General features: G+C 57.8%; 7 protein-coding genes across 7 annotated transcripts; 4 read left to right on the top strand and 3 right to left on the bottom strand.

The window, feature by feature from the left end:
• Nucleotides 1-369: 369 nt before the first annotated feature.
• On the top strand, nucleotides 370-2440 carry CONPUDRAFT_139958 (uncharacterized protein; the record flags this gene model as incomplete). Its single annotated transcript, XM_007775961.1, has 4 exons — nucleotides 370-458; nucleotides 752-901; nucleotides 999-1425; nucleotides 1507-2440. 4 exons carry the CDS (start codon nucleotides 370-372, stop codon nucleotides 2149-2151), a joined length of 1311 nt encoding a protein of 436 aa, XP_007774151.1. The 3' UTR covers nucleotides 2152-2440.
• Nucleotides 2441-4458: 2018 nt separating this feature from the next.
• On the top strand, nucleotides 4459-6300 carry CONPUDRAFT_131661 (glycoside hydrolase family 18 protein). Its single transcript, XM_007775960.1, has 4 exons — nucleotides 4459-4896; nucleotides 4968-5467; nucleotides 5527-5873; nucleotides 5930-6300. The coding sequence occupies exons 1-4, from the start codon at nucleotides 4807-4809 to the stop codon at nucleotides 6046-6048; spliced, it is 1056 nt and encodes a 351-aa protein (XP_007774150.1). The 5' UTR covers nucleotides 4459-4806; the 3' UTR covers nucleotides 6049-6300.
• A 729-nt stretch (nucleotides 6301-7029) lies between these two features.
• On the top strand, nucleotides 7030-8557 carry CONPUDRAFT_169289 (alpha beta-hydrolase; the record flags this gene model as incomplete). The annotated part of the gene is made up of 3 exons (XM_007775959.1): nucleotides 7030-7192; nucleotides 7248-7663; nucleotides 7720-8557. 3 exons carry the CDS (start codon nucleotides 7030-7032, stop codon nucleotides 8062-8064), a joined length of 924 nt encoding a protein of 307 aa, XP_007774149.1. The 3' UTR covers nucleotides 8065-8557.
• Nucleotides 8558-8989: 432 nt separating this feature from the next.
• CONPUDRAFT_85253 (transaldolase) lies at nucleotides 8990-10494 on the top strand. Its single transcript, XM_007775958.1, has 6 exons — nucleotides 8990-9099; nucleotides 9205-9368; nucleotides 9418-9519; nucleotides 9584-9796; nucleotides 9859-9999; nucleotides 10060-10494. Exons 1-6 carry the CDS (start codon nucleotides 9030-9032, stop codon nucleotides 10342-10344), a joined length of 975 nt encoding a protein of 324 aa, XP_007774148.1. The 5' UTR covers nucleotides 8990-9029; the 3' UTR covers nucleotides 10345-10494.
• A 166-nt stretch (nucleotides 10495-10660) lies between these two features.
• Nucleotides 10661-15053, bottom strand: CONPUDRAFT_169288 (uncharacterized protein). Its single transcript, XM_007775957.1, has 5 exons — nucleotides 14902-15053; nucleotides 14104-14728; nucleotides 13253-14043; nucleotides 12468-13193; nucleotides 10661-12340 (listed from the first exon to the last, which is right to left on the bottom strand). The coding sequence occupies exons 1-5, from the start codon at nucleotides 15031-15033 to the stop codon at nucleotides 11237-11239; spliced, it is 3378 nt and encodes a 1125-aa protein (XP_007774147.1). The 5' UTR covers nucleotides 15034-15053; the 3' UTR covers nucleotides 10661-11236.
• Nucleotides 15054-15936: 883 nt separating this feature from the next.
• CONPUDRAFT_85251 (uncharacterized protein) lies at nucleotides 15937-17564 on the bottom strand. The gene is made up of 2 exons (XM_007775956.1): nucleotides 16349-17564; nucleotides 15937-16269 (listed from the first exon to the last, which is right to left on the bottom strand). Exon 1 carries the CDS (start codon nucleotides 17195-17197, stop codon nucleotides 16514-16516), a length of 684 nt encoding a protein of 227 aa, XP_007774146.1. The 5' UTR covers nucleotides 17198-17564; the 3' UTR covers nucleotides 15937-16269; nucleotides 16349-16513.
• Nucleotides 17565-17625: 61 nt separating this feature from the next.
• On the bottom strand, nucleotides 17626-18593 carry CONPUDRAFT_158879 (alpha beta-hydrolase; the record flags this gene model as incomplete). Its single annotated transcript, XM_007775955.1, has 3 exons — nucleotides 17626-17913; nucleotides 17965-18395; nucleotides 18458-18593. 3 exons carry the CDS (start codon nucleotides 18591-18593, stop codon nucleotides 17626-17628), a joined length of 855 nt encoding a protein of 284 aa, XP_007774145.1.
• Nucleotides 18594-18945: the final 352 nt, after the last annotated feature.

Genomic DNA, 18945 nt, shown 5'->3' with positions numbered 1-18945 from the left:
TATCGCCGAGCGAGTAAACAGAGTACGGACGCTTTAACGTTGATACCTAGAGAGACCTACTTAGTGACTCTTAGTGAGCACGTTTAAGGAGTATTCGAATGGACCATCGGAGCTAGAGTCCTTTTATAGGTGCTGTGCTCCAGTGTATTTGACACCTGTGTAGTCCGAGCAGTGGGACGGATCCTGCAATGTTGCGGGGCCTCGAGATGATTTCCAAGTTTGTGGGTGGGCAGTGGAGGGGCTGCGCTCGGACGACAGCTAGGGTTGACGGCAAGTGACATTTGTTGACGAAAGGTTCAACGTTGATTGTTGGAACGAATGTGGAGAGCGTCAAGGTGAACGGTCTCGTGCACCGGACGATGACCTGGAATGACGCGGTGCGGAGAAGGCAAGTGGCATGCTGAAAGTGTGGGGGCCTATGCCGTCAGAGGCCTACAGAGAGACCGCATATGGACCAGGTGTGAGACCCATGGACCTGTATTTCGGCACATCGCGGACGGGGTATCGAGGGTCTCCACAGCCATTCATTTTCGCTATAACTCTCCGATCTCTTCTCACCCTTTGAACCAACCATCCAACCAACATCATCCACCCAGACAAACGACCCATGGACGCCTCCTCCTCCGCCTACCCCCTCGAACCTCCTCCTCAATGTATGTTTTTTCTTCTGCCTTACTCCTATCTCCACTCACAGCGTCTCTTCACCAGCCTCACCCGCGTCTCCCGGTTCACCCCCTGTAAACCTGCACAGAGTCACATCAAATACAGCTCTCCTTACTCCCCACCGCGAGCACAGGGAGACGCCTCGAGAGCGCAAGTCCTCAAATCATGGATCGCTCCACTACAACACACGCCTTGGCTCGCGTTCCCCATCCTCAATACCCTCCTCCCCAACTTCAGCGTAAGCCGTTTGCTTCCGCATACATACACTTTCCGCATGTCCTAATGTTTTACGTCTTCGCTTATTCGTTCCCTTGATCTGTGACGCATACAAACAGTCATTCGTCGACAAGTGCCATTTTCGAGCGCGACATTGAGCCAATCGGCCCACCCTCACCCCCCAATCCCACCCACCCTTTCAATCCGCATCGGACGGCCCGTTCCAAAGGCACTGAGCAGCTCGAGCAGAGCGTTCCCTCGGTGCTCGACAGCGCCGCCGCCGTCCTTACCGCATCCTCGCCAGCCGAAGAGGAACAGATCGCCGTTGTGACCCCCGCGCGCGACACGCGCAGCGGATTTGCGAGCCCTATCGGCAGTCTCAGGAGTCGCAGCCCCAGCCCGACCAGCTCCCGATCGCCTTCGTACACCATCAACCCCGGTCCAACCAGTCGCACGAGCAGCCTGCTCCTCAGCATCCCTACCGCCCCTTCGCTATCGCCGACTGCGGGTAGTCCGACACAGCCACAGGCACCAATGCGTCCCATGGTCCAGACGGGCGTCAACTCGCAGCAAAGCCAAAGCCTAGGTCATCAAGCACTGGCGCAGGCGGCCGTGCCGCACACGAAGGCTGGCAAGGCCAGTCCCGTGGTGGGCACTCCCACCTCGGCGTACTACTCGATGGTCTCGGAAGAGTCCTCCCCTACGACGACCACGGTCGAGCACCCGCCCCCTTCGGAACTCTCCCCGCCCATCTCGGGTCTGCCAGTTGTCTCAACGCCCACCGCCTCCCCTAGATCCCTTCTCACCGCCGCTCCTGCTATCAGTACCGCTAGTCCCGGCGCGAGTGCTTCCCTCTCCACTTCGCCTTCCTCTGGCTTCATGGCCGGTTCTCCGATGGCCGGCCACCCGCTAAACCTTTCCCACCCACCTTCACCCTCGAACAACGCGTCGAAGCGGCTCTCGTTTATGGCGTACAGCGACCTCCTCGCGTCTACGCCGTCGTCCCTCGCGCCGTTGTCGTCGTTCACCAGCGGCGCGGGTGCCGTCGAGGCGCCCCCGCATCTTCCCAGCGTCAGCGGTTTCAAGCAGGCGCCGGCGCACGGTACCGCGAGCGCGTCGGCCAGCCCTGTGGGGTCTATGCGTGGGCCGCCTGGAAATAGGGACAGTGTGGTATTGCTGGACAGTCTTGGCGGCGAGTGGGAACGTGAGGGTCTCGGACGTGGCTTGGAGGAGAGGCTGGAGGCGCTGATGACTGTGCCTGGCCGGGCATGATTCTTGCGGACATCGCTCGAGGTGCCAGCTCTGCTCGCCTGGGGCCCCTGTTCATTGTTGTAACACGCTGAAGCTGAAGACTAGAAGAAAGAAACGAAGAAGAAGAAAAGAAGAAAGAAGAAGCCTGTTCCTGCAAACTGTTTTGTTCATCTTATCGCTATATCTATCATATTGCACCTGTATTAATTCCCCAAGCTCTTCGCCAACCCCGGATCCTTTTCCCCTCCCCTCCACCATGCAACGCCTCGCGTCGCCGCCCTCTATCTATGCCGTCGATGTCGCTGTCCACGCCAACGCCGCGACACGTCTCTTCAATTTCTTCGAAGTTCCGCGCTCTACATATACACATGCCCGGCAGGCCTTGCTATTTTGCTGCTGCCTTTTAGTCCCTTTTTGATACTCTACGCTATACCTCTGTGCCAGTCCATGGATAGTCCTTGTGATCTGCTATTTGTTTTATTCGCTCGTTCCGTTCTCGCTTCTTGTGCCTCAGAATGTTTATGTTTCTTTGCCTCTCACGTTTTTATAGTGTCGCTCTCCTCTGCTTGTTGTTTGTTGCTTTTCTTTATTCGTTTCGAGAAGCGCGGCGTGCTAGGGTATGTCACACTATGTTACGCTGTGTATGTACATACAGGGCTCCGCTGTGCTCGTTTCGGTTTGTTGTTCGTATCAGGGTGCGGTCCTCAATGGGAAACGCTGGACCGCTGATAGTCGGTGTTGTTGAATGTATGTTTTCTGGGTAATTTTACTTGTCGGCCGACTGAGACGCGACGTGTTCACAGTGTGCACTTCCGCGACAATCACGCAGACGTGATATCGCTGCTTGCATATGATTGTTGCTTACACCCCGGCGAGGCCATGATGGTCGTGTGCCTGCATTCTTGGATGAATCGACGTCCGTGGATGACACAATCAAGTGCAGAACTCGACCGGGAACGCCGATGGTGTGGTATAACGTTTAGGTGCGATGGTCGCGTGCCTAATGGTATTGCATTTCATATGACATGCTCCGTACTTTTAAAGTCTAAAATGAAAAGCCGGGAGCGTTGTCGCTCGTCGAGTGATCGGGGCCGGGCGTGTTCCTGTCCCTCGGGAAGCGTTCGACGGACGATGTGCCAAGCTGGAGATACGTCGAGCGCTGAAAAGCTGCTGGCTCGGGGGTGAAGATAGAGACAGGCTGCGAAGCTGAGGTGGAGCAGAGATAAGAGTTGGAACGGGCGCGGCGCGTGCTGGTGATCCTCATGATAAACACGAGAGATTCTCGAGGACTTGAGCTTCGAACATGTTGGAGGGTCTTGTTGTGGTGGCTAGCGATGAGATACGGTGCCGGTTTGGTGTAACGTGGACGCATCCTTGTCTATCTCGCCCAAAGCCTGAGGCACGTTTCTGCACGCACGCGTCGAGCCCGGGATTTGCTACGAGCGGTATGGAAGGTATAGAGAGGGGCTTTGTGGGTGCTGTTACTGGTGCCGCGGGTAAATGGATTGTAGCGGAGTTCCCACTCCACCTTGCCATGAGTTGCCGACAAGAACTGTCCTTGTCATCTTCATCAACATCAGACAGAGCCTCGACTCTCTCTCTCGCAGATCTCTCCTCGTAACCATCACAACTCGCAATCTCATGCAGAGCAGTCATCATCGTGCTGTCCCCGACCTGCCGAGCGCCTTTGCTCGACTGTTAGCTGCTGCCAGCGCATCTGCCTGCGACGACCTCACGGAACATATCCACCCATTTCTTCGCCTTCTCTTGTCGTTCCAGCGCCCGAGATAGCCTTAACTTATCTCTGGGGTGCTCCGAGCATCCTCATACACGCGAAACAGACTACGTCCGAGCTTCTGCGTGCTTCTTCCGGGGCGATGGCGTTGCCTCCGTGCACTCCTATCCTTCAAGATTAGCCAGCTGACTTCCCCGTTCACCCCAGATTATTATCATCGTGGCAGCTAGCCATGAGGATTAGGCTTTGTCTGCATGTCAATGTTTCGATCGAGTGGTAAACTTTCATCTCTGGCACACGTTTTGCGGGGATGCACATGCAAGACAATGATGCAGCATGTGAGACCGTGTGCGTCCATCGTCTTCTCGACTCTCCCGTGAGCTCACCCTTCCTAATCCTGCTCGGTCTTGCAGACATTCCGAGACGGTTTCCGCTCGGCAAGCTATCACGCTAGCACCCATCCGCGCTGGACCTCACCTCAGCTCCTCTCTCCAGCTCACCAGCCCTCGTTCCCCGCAGCTGCGCGGCACTTGTTACACTTGTAAACACATGGACCCAGATCAAGCGCTGGCGCCCGTCCACATTGCGCATCTCTGTTCTCCCCCAGACGACGGCTGAAGCCAGCCCACGGATATGATGTGGCATGCGCTCAGCGTGTCACCCTCCATTGCCTTCTCGCTCGTTTCGTGCAGGTGGAGCGTCATATCCTGTCACTTGCTTCCCCAATTTGTCATTCCTCCGCGTCGTCTAGTGCGACATGTCCATCTCTTGTCTTGCGATCTTGGGAATTCGGCTTCACGACGCTTCGCTGGCCAGCCCCGAAGCTCGAATGTGGCAGACACTACCACCGGCGTATAAGAAGGGGCACGATAAGCATCAGGAACCCCAGGCACTTTCTCTTCATTCGCCCAGTTCTCTTTTCCCCAGTTCGCATTTTCGACATGGTCTTTGCTCAGGCTCTCGCTGCTGGCGCTACTCTCCTCGGCCTCTCGGCCCAGGCTTCCGCCTTTGACATCACCAAGAACTCGAACGTATGTGCTCTCACGTTCGCGTCGCGTCGCGTCCTTCATCTCTAACGCGTCTCACTTTTGCTCTTACACAGTTGGCCGTATACTGGGGCCAGAACTCGTACGGCGCCGCCAACGGCGCGGGCGCGAACAACCAGCAACCCATTGGGTTCTACTGCCAGGACGACACGATCGACACGATCCCGATCGCGTTCGTCACGCAGTTCTTCGGCACGGGCGGCGCACCGGTCATGAACCTCGCCAATACGTGCAACAACGTGGACAACAAGACGATCACGGGCACGGACATGCCCGACTGCTCGTCGCTCGCGTCTGACATCAAGGCGTGCCAGGCGGCCGGCAAGGCTGTTACTATCTCGCTTGGTGGTGCGACTGGCTCGATCGGTTTCACGGGTGACGACCAGGCGACCCAGTTCGCGCAGACGGTCTGGGACACGTACCTTGGTGGCAATGGTACCGTGCGCCCCTTCGGCGATGCCGTCCTTGACGGTATTGACCTCGACATCGAGGGTGGCGCGACTACGGGCTACACTACCTTCGTCACTGCTCTTCGCAAGCTCATGACGGGCAAGACGTGAGTTCTCTCCTATGCCTATCCAAAAAGGCGGCGACTGACGGCACTATCGACGACAGCTACTACATCACCGCCGCACCGCAGTGCCCCTTCCCCGACGCCTACCTCGGCACGACGCTCGACGCCGTCGGGTTCGACGCGGTGTACGTGCAGTTCTACAACAATTACTGCGGCGTGCAGAACTTCAACAACACCAACGGCTGGGACTTTGATTCGTGGGACAACTGGGCCAAGAACACGTCGCCGAACAAGGACGTGAAGGTGTACATCGGCGCGCCCGCCGCGCAGTCCGCGGCGTCGCAGGGCTACGTCGACTCGGCGACGCTCGCTGGGATTCTCCAGTCGACGCAGAAGAACTACACGTCGTTTGGCGGTGCTATGCTCTGGGATGCGTCGCAGGCTTATGGTGCGTTTTTGCTGCGATGAGCGGGGTTGGGTATGATGCTTATTGTGTGTGTACAGCCAACAACCGCTACGACAAGGCCGTCAAGGCCGCTCTGACTGGCGCTGCTGCTCCCGCTGCGCCTTCGTCGTCGAAGCCCAAGCGCGAGCTTAACCGCTTCTTCGGCCGCTGGGATTAAGCTTCTCCCTCCTGAGCGTCTTCAGCCCTCGAGTCGGCAGGCTCCACGGCTCACCGCTGCAGTCGTAGAAAAACGCCCCCCGTCACGTCCCCCTACTATACGTACTATACGTACTACTCGATCATGACTCGGATGACGACGACACGGATGGATGACTCCATGTTCTTCGTTCTGCCACCCTGCGCAGTGTTGTACCATTTATTATCTATTGGCTATTTACGGAGCCGCGCGCTGTGTGCGCGGTGACCACCCTGGCATCGTTATTTATTTAATTCTGGGTTTTGCGTTCTCTTGTGTGGAAGGCGTGAACGCGTTGTTAGCTGTGTAAGCTTGGGAAGTACGATTAAAGGTGTATCTGTCTGTGCTGGAGTCGAAAGTGCTGCAGATGCGCTTCAGTCGGTCGTCCTTTGCCGGTCGGGCCGAGCCTCTCGCATGTTGGCGATCATCCGCTCATGCATCCCTTGTCCCTCCAACTTCCCTCTCGTTTTGCTTCGCCACTAACGCCGACTGTCCTTGCGCGAAACAATAGCCTCTTCTCGACGACGATAATGGAAGAACGTGAGCGTCTACCGGACACGTAGCGCTATGCGTGTGGAGTCGCTCACACTCGGCGTTGGACACATGCGCTGCTACAGGCGTCCGGGCCATCTGGAAAAGCGATCCATTGAAGCCGAGAACTGCGAAGGAGGATCGTATGAGAGCAATGAGGTAGATAGGTATGTGCGGAGGTGAGAAAAGTGTGGACCTGTGCTCCAACTGGTGGCGTTAACCTTCCATAATCGCCATGCAGGAATGAATCGGCTACTGCTCAAAGTAGACCGCTGAGGAGCTCTGGTGTTATTGTTGGGACAGAGTACCTTCTGTGGTGCACTCTGTGGGCCCGCGCAGCCGGATGTGTGTTGGTATAAGTTGTGGGTCCTTGCATGCGCAAATCTCCATCTTTGAGCTCATCGGTTTTGGTAGCTTATCTCCATCGACACGATGCCACCCTGTAACGCACTTGAAGCCTCTTGTTACCCCAGATCCCCTCTGCCGTGCACATCCTGGGGAGCTCCCGACGCTCCTAAGCGGGCCCTGCTAGTGCATGGGTTGACGAGCTCATCGCAGCTGTGGTGTCGCATCGCGCTGCTGCTCGTTGCCCGAGGTAAGTTTACGCCATCGACCCCCTGGAGCATGAGTATCCTTATCGAACCCTCCAGGCTACCATGTCGTCGCGCCCGACCTCCCAGGACATGGCATCGCCCCGCGCCTCCCCGCGTCCTCTTACTCCCTCGACGCCCTTTCTCTCGCTCTCAAACCTCACGTCACACCCGGCCCGCCAGATCTTATCATTGGACACTCTCTCGGCGGAATTGTCATGCTCAACCTCCTCCACAATGGTGCTATATGCCCGCGCCCAGGACGATGCACACACGTGGTCATCATTGATCCACCGCTTGACCTCACACTTGAGCAATCCGACTTCTACGGGACCATATTCAAGGCGTCCGCGAGGCGCTCGCCGGGAGCGGAGGCGTATAGGGCAATGTTCCCGAAGTGGACGGAAGAGGATGCGGCGTGGAAGGTGCGGGGAGACGAGATGTGCGACGAGGCTTGTGTGGATGCGTTGTTTGATGTGAGCCTACCTATAATACCGTTATATTTTCTGTTAGCTGACAGAGTGGGCCTCAGCAACATCGACCGTGGGCTTTCAAGTATTTGCTCGAGAGGCCTCCGGCGGAGAACGTCAGGCTGACTATGCTCGGCGGCGACCTGGCGTGCGGAGGCGTGTATCATGGAGGTCAGACGGCTGAGTTCGCGCATGTTATTCCCAAGAGCGTGAAGGATACTTCACACTGGATGCCGATGGAGGACCCGGAGGCTATCGTGGATGTCGCTCTGGGGGATGTCGAACCCAAAGCCGCGCGGGAAGTCGGGAAGGCGAAACTGGCCTTCCCGAAGGTACTCATGGCGCTCGAGCAGGCGATGGCGTTGCTAGTGTCACTTTCAGTTCGTTCGCTGAAGAGATTGGTCTAGAAGTGTAGTATCCCGATCATAGTTGTCTTAGTGGTGTAGAAGATAACACCGTTGCTGTACAGTAATCCATCCGGACCGAAGATACGATGTTTGCTTCATGAGAGGATGTGTTTGTATCACAACAGACAGGGCACCATTTCCCGTCGCTCGTGACACACCCGGGCCGCAAGGCTTCTTCGGGAGTAGCAGTGAGAAGCTCAAACGAGGATGTGCGACCGAGAGAGCTTGTGTGCCAATAAGCGTCGAGGTAGCCAGGCTCGAATTGGATTGGTCTGCGAATAGGCATCGCTCCCGGGGCGAGGTTATCACAAGGAGCTAATTTAGCATGAGGACCTTACCATGCCAACATGGGCGAAGGTATGAACGCGTCCGACCTATCCGAAAGACAAGCGGATCGAGGAATGCCACAGGGATTGAGCAAGAGACGAGATACTTGCCTCACTAGGTATAACACTAGGCAGCGTCGGTCGGACGTCTCGCGGCCGCTGGCACCATCGGCCTAACAAGGTTGGCTCCGAGCCGTTTTATGCTCCGGTCGTCGCTAGCATGGGGGCCGCATGCAGATAGGCCACGTTTGTCGACTTAGCAAGCTGGCGGAGGCGGTCCATCAGCTTTTCCTATCGGGTCGAGAGTAGGCCACGGCTGTGGAAAACGATCTAGGGTGCACGTCTCACACCCGATAGCTCCAGTGAAGATGTGATTTTTCTAAGAGACATTGGAGAGTTACTTCATAGTCAAGCAATGTGATAGAATAGCGGCTAAACTTTTGCGTCATAAAGAGGTCATGTCAGTGCAAGGTGGATGTAAGCGTAAGAGAGCGGGCGGCAGAGGAAAGAGGGGGAAGAATGCAAGAGGCATGTTCTCACGGTTCGGGCCGTTCCGCTTATGATCTCACCCTTGGATAACGGAGATATAATAAAGACCATCTCTTTCCTCACCACCACCAGCTCCCCCAATCAGCAAAAATGACCACCTCCCTCGACTACCTCAAACAGACCGGCACCGTCGTCGTCTCCGACTCTGGCGACTTCGAGTGTGAGTATCACTACGCATCAGGGTCGGGCGGGCGAGCGACATCTCGGCCCCTGATTTCATACCCGCATATATGGACGATATGTTGATCTTGTCTCATCTTCGCAGCCATCGACGCCTACAAGCCCCAGGATGCCACGACTAACCCGTCGCTCATCCTCGCCGCTGCCAACAAGCCCGAGTATGCTCGCCTCGTCGACGCTGCCATCGCCCACGGCAAGTCCAAGGGCGGCAGCCTTGATGACCAAGCCAACGCTGCCATGGACCGACTCGTACGTTCCTTTGTTTTTCATGGAAACTTGAGTTCTCAAAATGTCACAGCTCGTCGAGTTCGGCAAGGAGATCCTCAAGATCATCCCCGGCCGTGTCTCGACCGAGGTCGACGCCCGTCTCTCCTTCGACAAGGAGGGCACCAAGGCCAAGGTGCGTTATACCCCATATACCTATTCCATCCGTAGACTTATCAATACCCTCATCTCTTCAATAGGCCCGGGAGCTCATCAAGATCTACGAGTCCGTTGGCATTAAGAAGGAGCGCATTCTGATCAAGATCGCCTCCACCTGGGAAGGCATCCAGGCTGCCCGCGAGCTCGAGCGGGATGAGGGCATCCACTGCAACCTCACCCTCCTCTTCGGCTTTGGCCAGGCTGTTGCCTGCGCCGAGGCTGGTGTCACCCTCATCTCGCCCTTCGTCGGCCGTGTAAGTTGTCATCCGATATATTACAAAGGAATGTGATACTCATCCGATGGGTTGGAATGTAGATCCTCGATTGGTATAAGAAGTCGACAGGCAAGAACTACGAGGGCGACGAGGATCCCGGTGTCCAGTCCGTCAAGCGCATCTTCAACTACTACAAGCAGTACGGCTACAAGACCATCGTCATGGGTGCCTCTTTCCGTAACGTGCGTGTTACTCGCTCTCTACATTTGATCTTTGGTTGACATCCGCGCCTCTACTTGCAGACTGGCGAGATCAAGGCCCTCGCCGGCGTCGACTTCCTCACCATTGCGCCCGCCCTCCTCGAGGAGCTCCGCAACTCGACCGACCAGGTCCCCAAGAAGCTCGACGCACACGGCTCGTTCCAGCAGGAGCCCAAGGTCACGTTCATCGACAACGAGCCTGAGTTCCGCTGGGAGCTTCTGCAGGACCAGATGGCGTTCGACAAGCTCCACGAGGGCATCAAGAAGTTCGCCGAGGACGGCCAGACGCTCACCAAGGTCCTCAAGGAGAAGATCTCCAAGGCCTGAGCGCGCGGCTGGGACCCTGGGTACGATAGGCGTGACGAGATGAAAAAGGAGTGTTTGTTTGTATATTAGGTGTAAAACCGGTTCATAGACTTTCTGCAATCCTTTTTGCGCTAATCCATGCATGTTTGTATTTGACGAATCCGTTGTTCCTTGGTGTGATATCAGTCGAGTCCCCGTGGATCGTCATTCATGTCATTCATGTCACGTCGGGCTATGACGCATTGTGACGCCATGATGATGTTCATGTCGACGATTTGCTAGCTGAGTTGCGCCCGCTGCGTTGATCATAGTCTTAGCCTGGGAAACCAATCGAGACGATAACCTGTATTACGCCGCACTAGTGAACAATATATAACATCGATGAGGATGGGGACGAGGATGGGTGAGTGCGTATAGGGTGGGCGAGGTAGAGTACGGTTGGGTATGCGGAGTACTAGTACCGTAGGTAGTGGGGGGTCGTGAAGTGAATATATGTGGTGAGTCGTAAAGTGTGGACAGTGGATGCGGAATGTAAAAAGTGTAAAGTGTAAGTGCAGCGGACAGGCATGAGATGGATGGATGGATGGATGGGAGTCATAAAATAAGGCGAGTATCTTACTAAGACAGATCGAGAAGTGGAACGTGGGGACATGAAGAGGAGGAGATATGGAAGAGACGAGACGAGGAAAGTGTCCGACAGCAGACGAATCTAAGTATACAACCGACCTCGACGGGGCGAGCAAAGAAAGATCGGGACCGACAACAACCAATCACACATAACCCGTAACCCAGGGCTCACAACCACAACGCAACGCACAACGCAACGCACAACCGCAGACAACGCACAATCACCAACCACCCGCACGAATCCAACAGCAACAACAACAACAACAACAGCAACAGGAGGGAGACATCACCGCCTCCCGCCCGTCGCCCGCCTCACGCGCTCGCGCTCCTCCGCATCCAGCTCAAGCACCCCAATCACCTCGCTCGAGCCCTGACTCGCCCCGCCGCCGCTCCCGCTCCCGCCACCGCCGCTGCCGCCGCTGCGCGCGCTCGTCACGCTCGCGTCTGGCGCTAGCCCGCCGCTGCTGTAGCTGTAGCTGTAGCTGTCCCCGCGTTCCCGGCGGAGCGACGATGCGCGTCCGAGCGCGACGGTGCGCAGCGCAGGGGACGAATTTGGGCTGCGGCTCATCGGTGGGGGCGGGGGCGGCGGTGTGTAGCCCGGTGTGGCGGACGAGAAAGATGGGGGAGGAGACACGGCACCGCGGTCTCTCGCCAGTGGCGAGCTCTCGCTCGGCAGACTCGTCAGTCCGCCGCGGGGCGATTGTCTCGGTGACGAACGCGGGGAGAGCGACGGCGGGAGGCCGATGCCGTTCCCGCTTCCGCTTCCGTTGCTGTTGCCGCCGTTGCCGCCGCTTCCACCCTGGGCAGAGGGCTGGCTGCTAGAAGCAGGCGACGAAGGCGCACCCAGCCCCTCGAGCGACGCCAAAAACGCAGCGTTCATCTGCGCAAGCTGCGCGTCTACATCCGCCTCCCGCGTCGCCACCGGGCCCCTCGACCCAGCAGCGCCATCTACCACCTGCGATCCCGGCGCCGTCGAATACGACTGGGCCTGCACTTGAGCCTGTGCTTGGACCTGGGACTGGGTATGGACCTGGGTCTGCAGCCGCGACGGCGTGTTCGCCAGCGTCCGCGCAGACTGGGCAAACGACGAGTTACGCGCCGAGCTCGCGGGCTCGCTCGCCTCGGGCACCTCGCTCGGGACGCCGCTGGGCATTCTGATGCCCGCGGTGTGGCGCGCAAGACCCGACGGCGAGGAAGGAGCGTGCGCGGCCGGTTGTTCCGTTGACGAAGGAGGGCCGATTGTGTCTTCGGATCCTTGCTGCCTGCCGCCCCTGCTGGATGGGCGCAGCGAGGCGGGAGCGAGACCGAGCCCCAAGGGGCGCCGGGCGTCGATGTCCTGTACGAAGAGCGAGATGTCGTCGTCGTCCGTCGGGGCGCCGAGGTACGTCGGCTGTGCGTTGTCCAAGAATGAACGCAAATAGAAGGCAAAAAGGCAAAAACGCGGAGACAGAAATCAACACAACAAAGTCGTCAGCGCCTCCATTCTACAGCAGCCCACAGCGCACGAAATGACTCACCGGTGGCGTAGCACCCGCCTCTCTCCCCGGTCCTTGGCCCGGTCCTCCTACACCCCCTGCCCCTACACTCTGTCTTCCTCCCGTACCACCACCACCGACAGCAGCAGGGCTCACAGGCCTGCCTTCTCCAACACCTCCAGCACCAACCCCTCCTGCAGACGACGGCGACGCCCCCATCGCCCCACCCGCCGTCCCACTCCCCGCACTGACATTACTCGCCCCGCTCCCCGCATACCGATGCCCAAAGCTGCTCGAATACCGCTTTCTTGCTGGCACCCCCGCCCCCGCCCCCTGCACACCGCCCTCGCCGCCCTCCGCACTGGCCGTCGACCGCGCCCCGAGCGAGCTCGGCGCAAACGGCGGACTCGGTCTGTTGCCCAACGAGCTCGGAATCATGACTGCTCCTGTCCCAGTCCCAGTCCCCGTTCCGGTCCCTGCTCCCGCTCCAACACCAGTACCGGGGGTGGCCGAGGATACAGTGGGGAAATTCGAGAACGTGCTCGCCGCGGGCGACGTGGGGCCCTGTCCGACGAGACCCGCCCCGCCTGCGCGCGAGGGTAAGCCTGCCGCGAGCGGCGAGGACTGCCGCAGTGATGGAGACGGGGAGTGGAGCGATGGCGAGCCGGAGGAGAGTGTGCCGCTCTTGAACGGGTTCACGGGTGACAGGCCAGGTCGACGGATGGGCACACCCGCGCCTGATGCGGTTGTCGGTGAGCCTGGGAGATCCTGTGTGCACATCGTCTTTAGTTAACAAACGAGGGCAAGAAGGGAAGAAAAAAACGCACGACACTGCTCCGCGTCCCCAGACTCTCCTTCCGGATCCGCGCCGCCAGCCCCGACAGAGCGTCCTCGCCTCCCGCACCCGCACCTCCGACGCGCGAGCCCGTCCACGCAGCACTCGACTCGGGCCTCGACGAAGACGCCACGCTCAACACCGACGCACCTCCCCCTCCCTCTCCACGACCCAACGCAGCTCCCCCAGGCGTCGACGTCCTAGTCAGCGGCACCGCCGCCGCCCTCGGACTCGCCCCCATCTGCCCTCCGGACGCTTGCTGATGATGCTCAGGCACCGACACTGTCCGCGCGTGCATCGACGTATCCCGATCCCTGTCCCTGTCCCTATCGCGGGGTATGACGAACTGCTCCGCGATAGCCGCTGCGCTCGCCGAGAGCGGACTGCGCGGGCTCTTGGGCGGGGACCGCGCCAGGCCTGAGACGGGCGTCCGGGGGAAGCTGCTCGGGTGTCCGCCTGCGCCTGCGCCTGCGCCGTATGCGCGGGGCGGGCTGCGGCTCAGGCCCGCTGCCGTTGCGCCTTGCTGCGCCTGCTGCTGGGACGACAGGTGTGACTGGGATTGGGACTGGGACTGAGATTGCCGGGCGAGGGTGGGCGTGAACTCGGGTCCTTCGTCGAGCGAGAGGAAGCGCGAGGAGAGCAGGGACTCGAGCGAGTCGAGCTGGAACGCTGGGTTGTCGAGGTAGCGTGTTGAGAGCGTGAGGGTGCCGAGCGGGTGCGGGATGCTGGGGAAGACGTGTGACGACGTCGGGAGGGGTGCGTGGCCGGGGGATATCCGTGTGTCTGTTCCCCGGAGTTATCAAACCATTCAAATGTGTTAGGAACGGAAAAGAGGGCACTCACCAAAGTCCAGAATGTCCTCAGGGGGAGGCGTGTCGAGTCCTCTGACTCTCAACTCAATACCAAGGAACCCATTCCGATTAGGCCCGGGCATGCGTCGCCCGCGAAGCAACTTGAAGAAGCGCCAGGCAGGGAGAATACGCAATAGCGTGTAGAGGCTCCTGAAGAGCGGAATGCCGTGCTTGTACGTCGTCGACGGAGCCACCGCACCACCCTCTGTGCTCCCAGCCGCCGACGCGCCCCCCTCGGTCTCGTATACGCTCGAGGTCGTGCTCGTGTCTCCTGTTCTCGCGGAGCTGGATGATGCCGCGGAGCTGGCTGCGGATATAGATGGCGAGGAAGACGCAGAGCCAGGGGAGAAGGCGAGGGTCCAGCTCTCGAGGAGGACGAAGCGCCTGGTGGGCTCGACGCGCACGCGGGACGAGTCTGGTGCGTGGTAGACGAGCACGTGGCTGGTTGCATGGCCTGTGTGCTCGGGTACGGCGAGGAGGACGTCGAGGACGAGGGTGCCTGGGGCTGGTGATGACGAGGAGGGGGATGAAGACGACGAGGAAGCAGAGGAAGAGATGGAACGGTATGTGCGGAGGTGGTCGCGGTAGAGGTCGGAGTCGGGAGTCTCAATGTTGAACTGGATGTCGCGAGAGGGCGGGGTGCGAGGTGGTGGCGTGCGAGCAACGAGGGCGAGAGAGGTGAAAGCAAGTGGAAAGGAGGGTTCGAGAGTGGGTGAAATGGGAGGAACAGCGCGTGAAGGGGCGCGAGTGAGCATGAGGCACGACAGAGATAGGGAGGAGAGAGACGTACCCATTTGTCGGTCTTGGTCTGAGTACGCGACGACTGTGGCTCGTTCGTCTGGCGGGCATTTGCGAGGACGAGGGCTAGCTTAGTGTAGAAGCGGTAGGCGATCTGGTCTGCCTTCTGTATGTCATTGGACATTGCAGCCTGAGAGGAAAGCGGGGTGGAAGTATGTTGCAAGTAGTGGTGGGTGGTTAAGGTGGGGAGATGCAGAGGAATTGATTATGAGTTGCTATCCATTAGTGTAGGGATATCGACCGCGTCTAGGTGAATGCAGCAGGGAGAAGGAGGAGCAAGAAGGGGCACTCCGCCTCTCCGCAACATCCCATATCCGGCCTCACGCCCCTTACCAGGTCTCCCCTCCATCCCACCATCACCCCACTCTACACTTGACTCAATCTCTCGCAGCCGCACATAAAACGAGGTTCTGATTCAACACTTCTCGCTGTCTGCTGACGTCCTGTGCATCCCAATGTCACGGCGCTTACTGCAGACCACCCTCTTCTCTCCCGTCCCTCGCACCTATTTCCGTCAGCCACTCTCATCCAGCGCCTCTCCTCACCACCCCCCTTTGGTCCTTCCCACCCGGAAATGTGGCTCGCAGCCACCGTTTAATCTTAGAGAATGTCTGGGGCCTGGACTTGCTGTACGCTGCCCTTCGCACCCAATTTCGACATTCATCTGCCTCCTTTGACAACTTGCTGTATGCCCTGTGATAGGCTCGACGTGTCAAGATCGTCCTCATGCCCTTAAAGCTGATATGCTCTTGACTGGACGACACGCTGTACGCCCGCGCAACGCAGCAACCACATCTAGCACGGCTGCGAGATGTCTAGATAGGTGAGGTATGGTATACACGAAACGTCATCATCCTCGCTCCCGCCTCGGGTCTTCTAGGCACCATGTCTACGCCTTCATCCGCAGTTGTCAGCCGCCCTCTCACGCCAGCTTCTCTTCCTCCGTGCGTGACTCGGGGTATCATCCCACGTGCCTACGGTACAACATGCGAAGCTATTTTTTCTTTCTGGGGGTTCGCAATATCCACCGAACCCGTAGCGCCGGCTTCAGCGTCTGATTCCTACACACATAACTACTATACTAGCGCTCACGAGTTATAGGCAAGTTACGCCCTGACAGCCTCGCGATCTCATGTTCTCGCAGGCACATTCGGTTCAAGGATGAGTAATGTCATGTTGGGCACGTTCTGGGGTCCTTGTTCCGTGCTCAATCTTATTGCCTATTGGCAATGGCTGAAGACTCAATGCCACTGTAGATCATGGCTGACCCGAAAAGCGCTCACACACTGCCTTGAATACTGCGAGGGTGCCGAACCATGGACAAAGATAATGCCTCAAGACGCTACTGTCGGGGATATCAGTGAGTACCCGCCCGGTCTTGCTTTGTAGATGTAAAGTTCTCTGTCTTTAAACACGCACCCTGACGCCAAAATTTGTAGTTATCCCTTCTTCCACACCCAGCTCTTCAGACGGCCCAGTAAACAGTGACGACCGCTCTAGACGCTGTACACACCCAACCTCGGTCGAGCGCATTCATCCACAGCGCGATCTGGTCTCCGTACTTCAGTCTCCTCACAAACTCCCCTTCCATCGAGCGCCAGCCCCTACCCATTCTCCGCCTCCAGCGCCTCCCGGGAGCCTTCCTCGATGGTGTCTTTCCAGTCCCATACTATGACGTGCCATGTTTCTTCAGCCTTGGCATGTACGTTTCGCTGCAGGTCCCTGTCGCGCATTGCCCCCACGGTGTGGTTCGTCGCTGAATCTGCAGGAGCGGATGGAGGTAGAAGGAGCAGGGACGAGAAGTCGCGCACGACGCTCACGTCAAACCACGACCGCGTGGCGTCGTACGTGCCGTGGTGCTCGGGATAGTCCGACCATCCTTGGTCTCTGCTGTGCAGCTCAAACACGATGCGCCTGCACGGATGCTCGCCCCTCCTTATACCTCCGCTGGCGTCACTCACCGCCCCCTCCTTCATGTCCTGATGTAGCTGAACCGCCGGCGGCTTTCCTGGAGAGGCGATGTGGTGTCCCTCGGTGTGCGGGTGCGCGAGGGGCAATGTAACGAGGTATGCCTCGCTGCAACAAGGCGATTTGTGGACGCCGCGCACTTGACGGATGCCGTTGACTTCTACAGTGCTGTGCGGCCAGTATTCAGCCTCGTCGAGGATGATGTCGATGAGTTCGATGGGTAGCAAAGCAGGCCGGCTGGTGAGGAGCGCACGGACGACGCGAACGTCCACGGCTGTGAGCGGGGACTGTGTAGGCGGTTGAGCTGGTGGGTCCAGCATTGAGCTGATTCTCAGTTGATACGTGCTTTAAACAGACTGGGGGCGGACGAGCTTCGACCGAGTCCCATATGATATATCCACACTTATAAACTACTGTTACTCAGAACACGTATTCGTCGTCAACGAATGGCCACCATATTACCAATACGCTGAATCCATGTGTATCGCCCTCTTACCGAACGCAGGAGGTAAGATAAACGTCGAAAGTCATGAGTGTGGTACATCTTCATTTCGAAATTGGACATCATGATTACTCGTTTCATCTGGTATCGACATGATTCTACGATCCTATGACCACGATTCCATAGACTGGCGCTCGTAATATCTCTGGTAGCGTATTGTGATGCGTCCATGGCGTTGTGTCAAAGGGCAGCCATTATAAGTTATAACCATATAAAAGAGGATTGGACGAGCGACTGATAACTAGTCTATAGCGTCGTTTGATCCTCTGCAGAAGAGACAGCCTTTGTCTCATCTAAGCGATGGAGGGCGTGTTCGACAACCACCTCTGGGAATTCTCGATGGATCCCATGCGTAGCACCCCGCACTATGCCGGTGTCGAGCCGTGGATTTAGGTATGGCTGTGCCTCCTCAATGCGGAAGCTAGGTTCATGGTCCTTAAGGTGAGGATCGGCGCCAAGTACGGTGAGGTATACGCTATTTTGCATATCGGGCGGAAGTTTGAAAAGGTGGGTGAACGACCAGTTGGAGTTGTCCTTTATCGAAGACTGTAAGTAAAAAGATTGAACAATGGTGTGATAGCGTACATTGAGCAAACGGTCGATGGTCTCGGGGGTGATGAGCTGCTCCCCAAGCTCCTTCCACGCCGCGTCCTCCAACGTCCAACGCGGGTTCTCCGACATGTGCTGGGCCGCAGACCGAGGAGACGCCGCATCCTGAATGCAAAGCTTGCGTAAAAGCTCCAATGCACACGGAGACTGGTAGATTGGTGGGTCGAGCAGCAGAATGCGAGTGCATGAGTCGGCCGGGGCTGCTAGGTGCTGCGAGAAGGGTGGAAGGGTATGAAGGAGCTGGAGCGTAGTGATAGCGCCGAGCGAATGCGCGATGATGAGGTCAAACCGAGGATAGGGCGCAGAAAACAGCGGGGAAAGCGCTTCAGCGAGGGCTGCAACGGACAAGCTCTGCGTTGAACCAGCCATCCCGTGTCCAGGCAGGTCGGGCGCGAGAACATAGTACCCTGACCTCGCAATATTGGCAGTCAGCGCGCGAGGTAACGAACTCTTTTGGTGAAAGACGCACCTTGAGCAGCGAGGTCTCTAGCGACACGATGCCACGTCTGCGCAACCGAAGTGATACCATGAATGAGCAGGGCGTTCTTCGAGGAACTTGGGCTGCCCCATGTTGCCACGCTCAGGGTGAAGGTTGATGGTGCCATCGTCGGATACTGGAGCTGAAACCGTCTCGGAGACAGCAGCTAGAGACAAAAAGGAGAATAATCAGGACCTGGTCCACGAAGGTGAAAGAAATAACGGGCCACTGTCGACGGCAGACAAGTCTTTGCATGATGGTGATCGGGGATAGACTCGGTCAGGACTTAGCAAGACGCTAAACAGGCTGGCCAATGAGAATCAATGGGTTGAACTTAGAAACTCGGACCATTGAGTGGAACGTAGAGTAAAGATAACTCTGCATCGTCAAGTCGCTTGTTGAACGAAACGCTGACGTTAGGAGATTCGGGGATAGACTCGGTCATAGCAAGACTGAGAACACAGCCACCGGGCGCCAGG

The sequence above is a fragment of the Coniophora puteana genome (assembly GCF_000271625.1).
Source record: "Coniophora puteana RWD-64-598 SS2 unplaced genomic scaffold CONPUscaffold_16, whole genome shotgun sequence".
In the NCBI taxonomy this organism is placed as follows: domain Eukaryota; kingdom Fungi; phylum Basidiomycota; class Agaricomycetes; order Boletales; family Coniophoraceae; genus Coniophora; species Coniophora puteana.
The sequence above is the reverse complement of the archived record's forward strand: the minus strand, read 5'-3'. Positions and strand labels throughout refer to the sequence as shown.

What these genes read in the sequence shown, in the direction of transcription:
- CONPUDRAFT_85251 (XM_007775956.1), bottom strand. Translation starts at nt 17,197, where the DNA reads ATGCTGGACCCACCAGCTCAACCGCCTACACAGTCCCCGCTCACAGCC.
- CONPUDRAFT_131661 (XM_007775960.1), top strand. Translation starts at nt 4,807, where the DNA reads ATGGTCTTTGCTCAGGCTCTCGCTGCTGGCGCTACTCTCCTCGGCCTC. An exon ending in ACATCACCAAGAACTCGAAC is followed by an intron (nt 4,897 to 4,967) that starts GTATGTGCTCTC and finishes GCTCTTACACAG; the next exon opens with TTGGCCGTATACTGGGGCCA. An exon ending in GGATGCGTCGCAGGCTTATG is followed by an intron (nt 5,874 to 5,929) that starts GTGCGTTTTTGC and finishes GTGTGTGTACAG; the next exon opens with CCAACAACCGCTACGACAAG.
- CONPUDRAFT_85253 (XM_007775958.1), top strand. Translation starts at nt 9,030, where the DNA reads ATGACCACCTCCCTCGACTACCTCAAACAGACCGGCACCGTCGTCGTC. An exon ending in ACGCTGCCATGGACCGACTC is followed by an intron (nt 9,369 to 9,417) that starts GTACGTTCCTTT and finishes AAAATGTCACAG; the next exon opens with CTCGTCGAGTTCGGCAAGGA. An exon ending in TCTCGCCCTTCGTCGGCCGT is followed by an intron (nt 9,797 to 9,858) that starts GTAAGTTGTCAT and finishes GTTGGAATGTAG; the next exon opens with ATCCTCGATTGGTATAAGAA.
- CONPUDRAFT_169288 (XM_007775957.1), bottom strand. Translation starts at nt 15,033, where the DNA reads ATGTCCAATGACATACAGAAGGCAGACCAGATCGCCTACCGCTTCTAC. An exon ending in AGACCAAGACCGACAAATGG is followed by an intron (nt 14,729 to 14,901) that starts GTACGTCTCTCT and finishes CGCGACATCCAG; the next exon opens with TTCAACATTGAGACTCCCGA. An exon ending in TGGGGACGCGGAGCAGTGTC is followed by an intron (nt 13,194 to 13,252) that starts GTGCGTTTTTTT and finishes ATGTGCACACAG; the next exon opens with GATCTCCCAGGCTCACCGAC.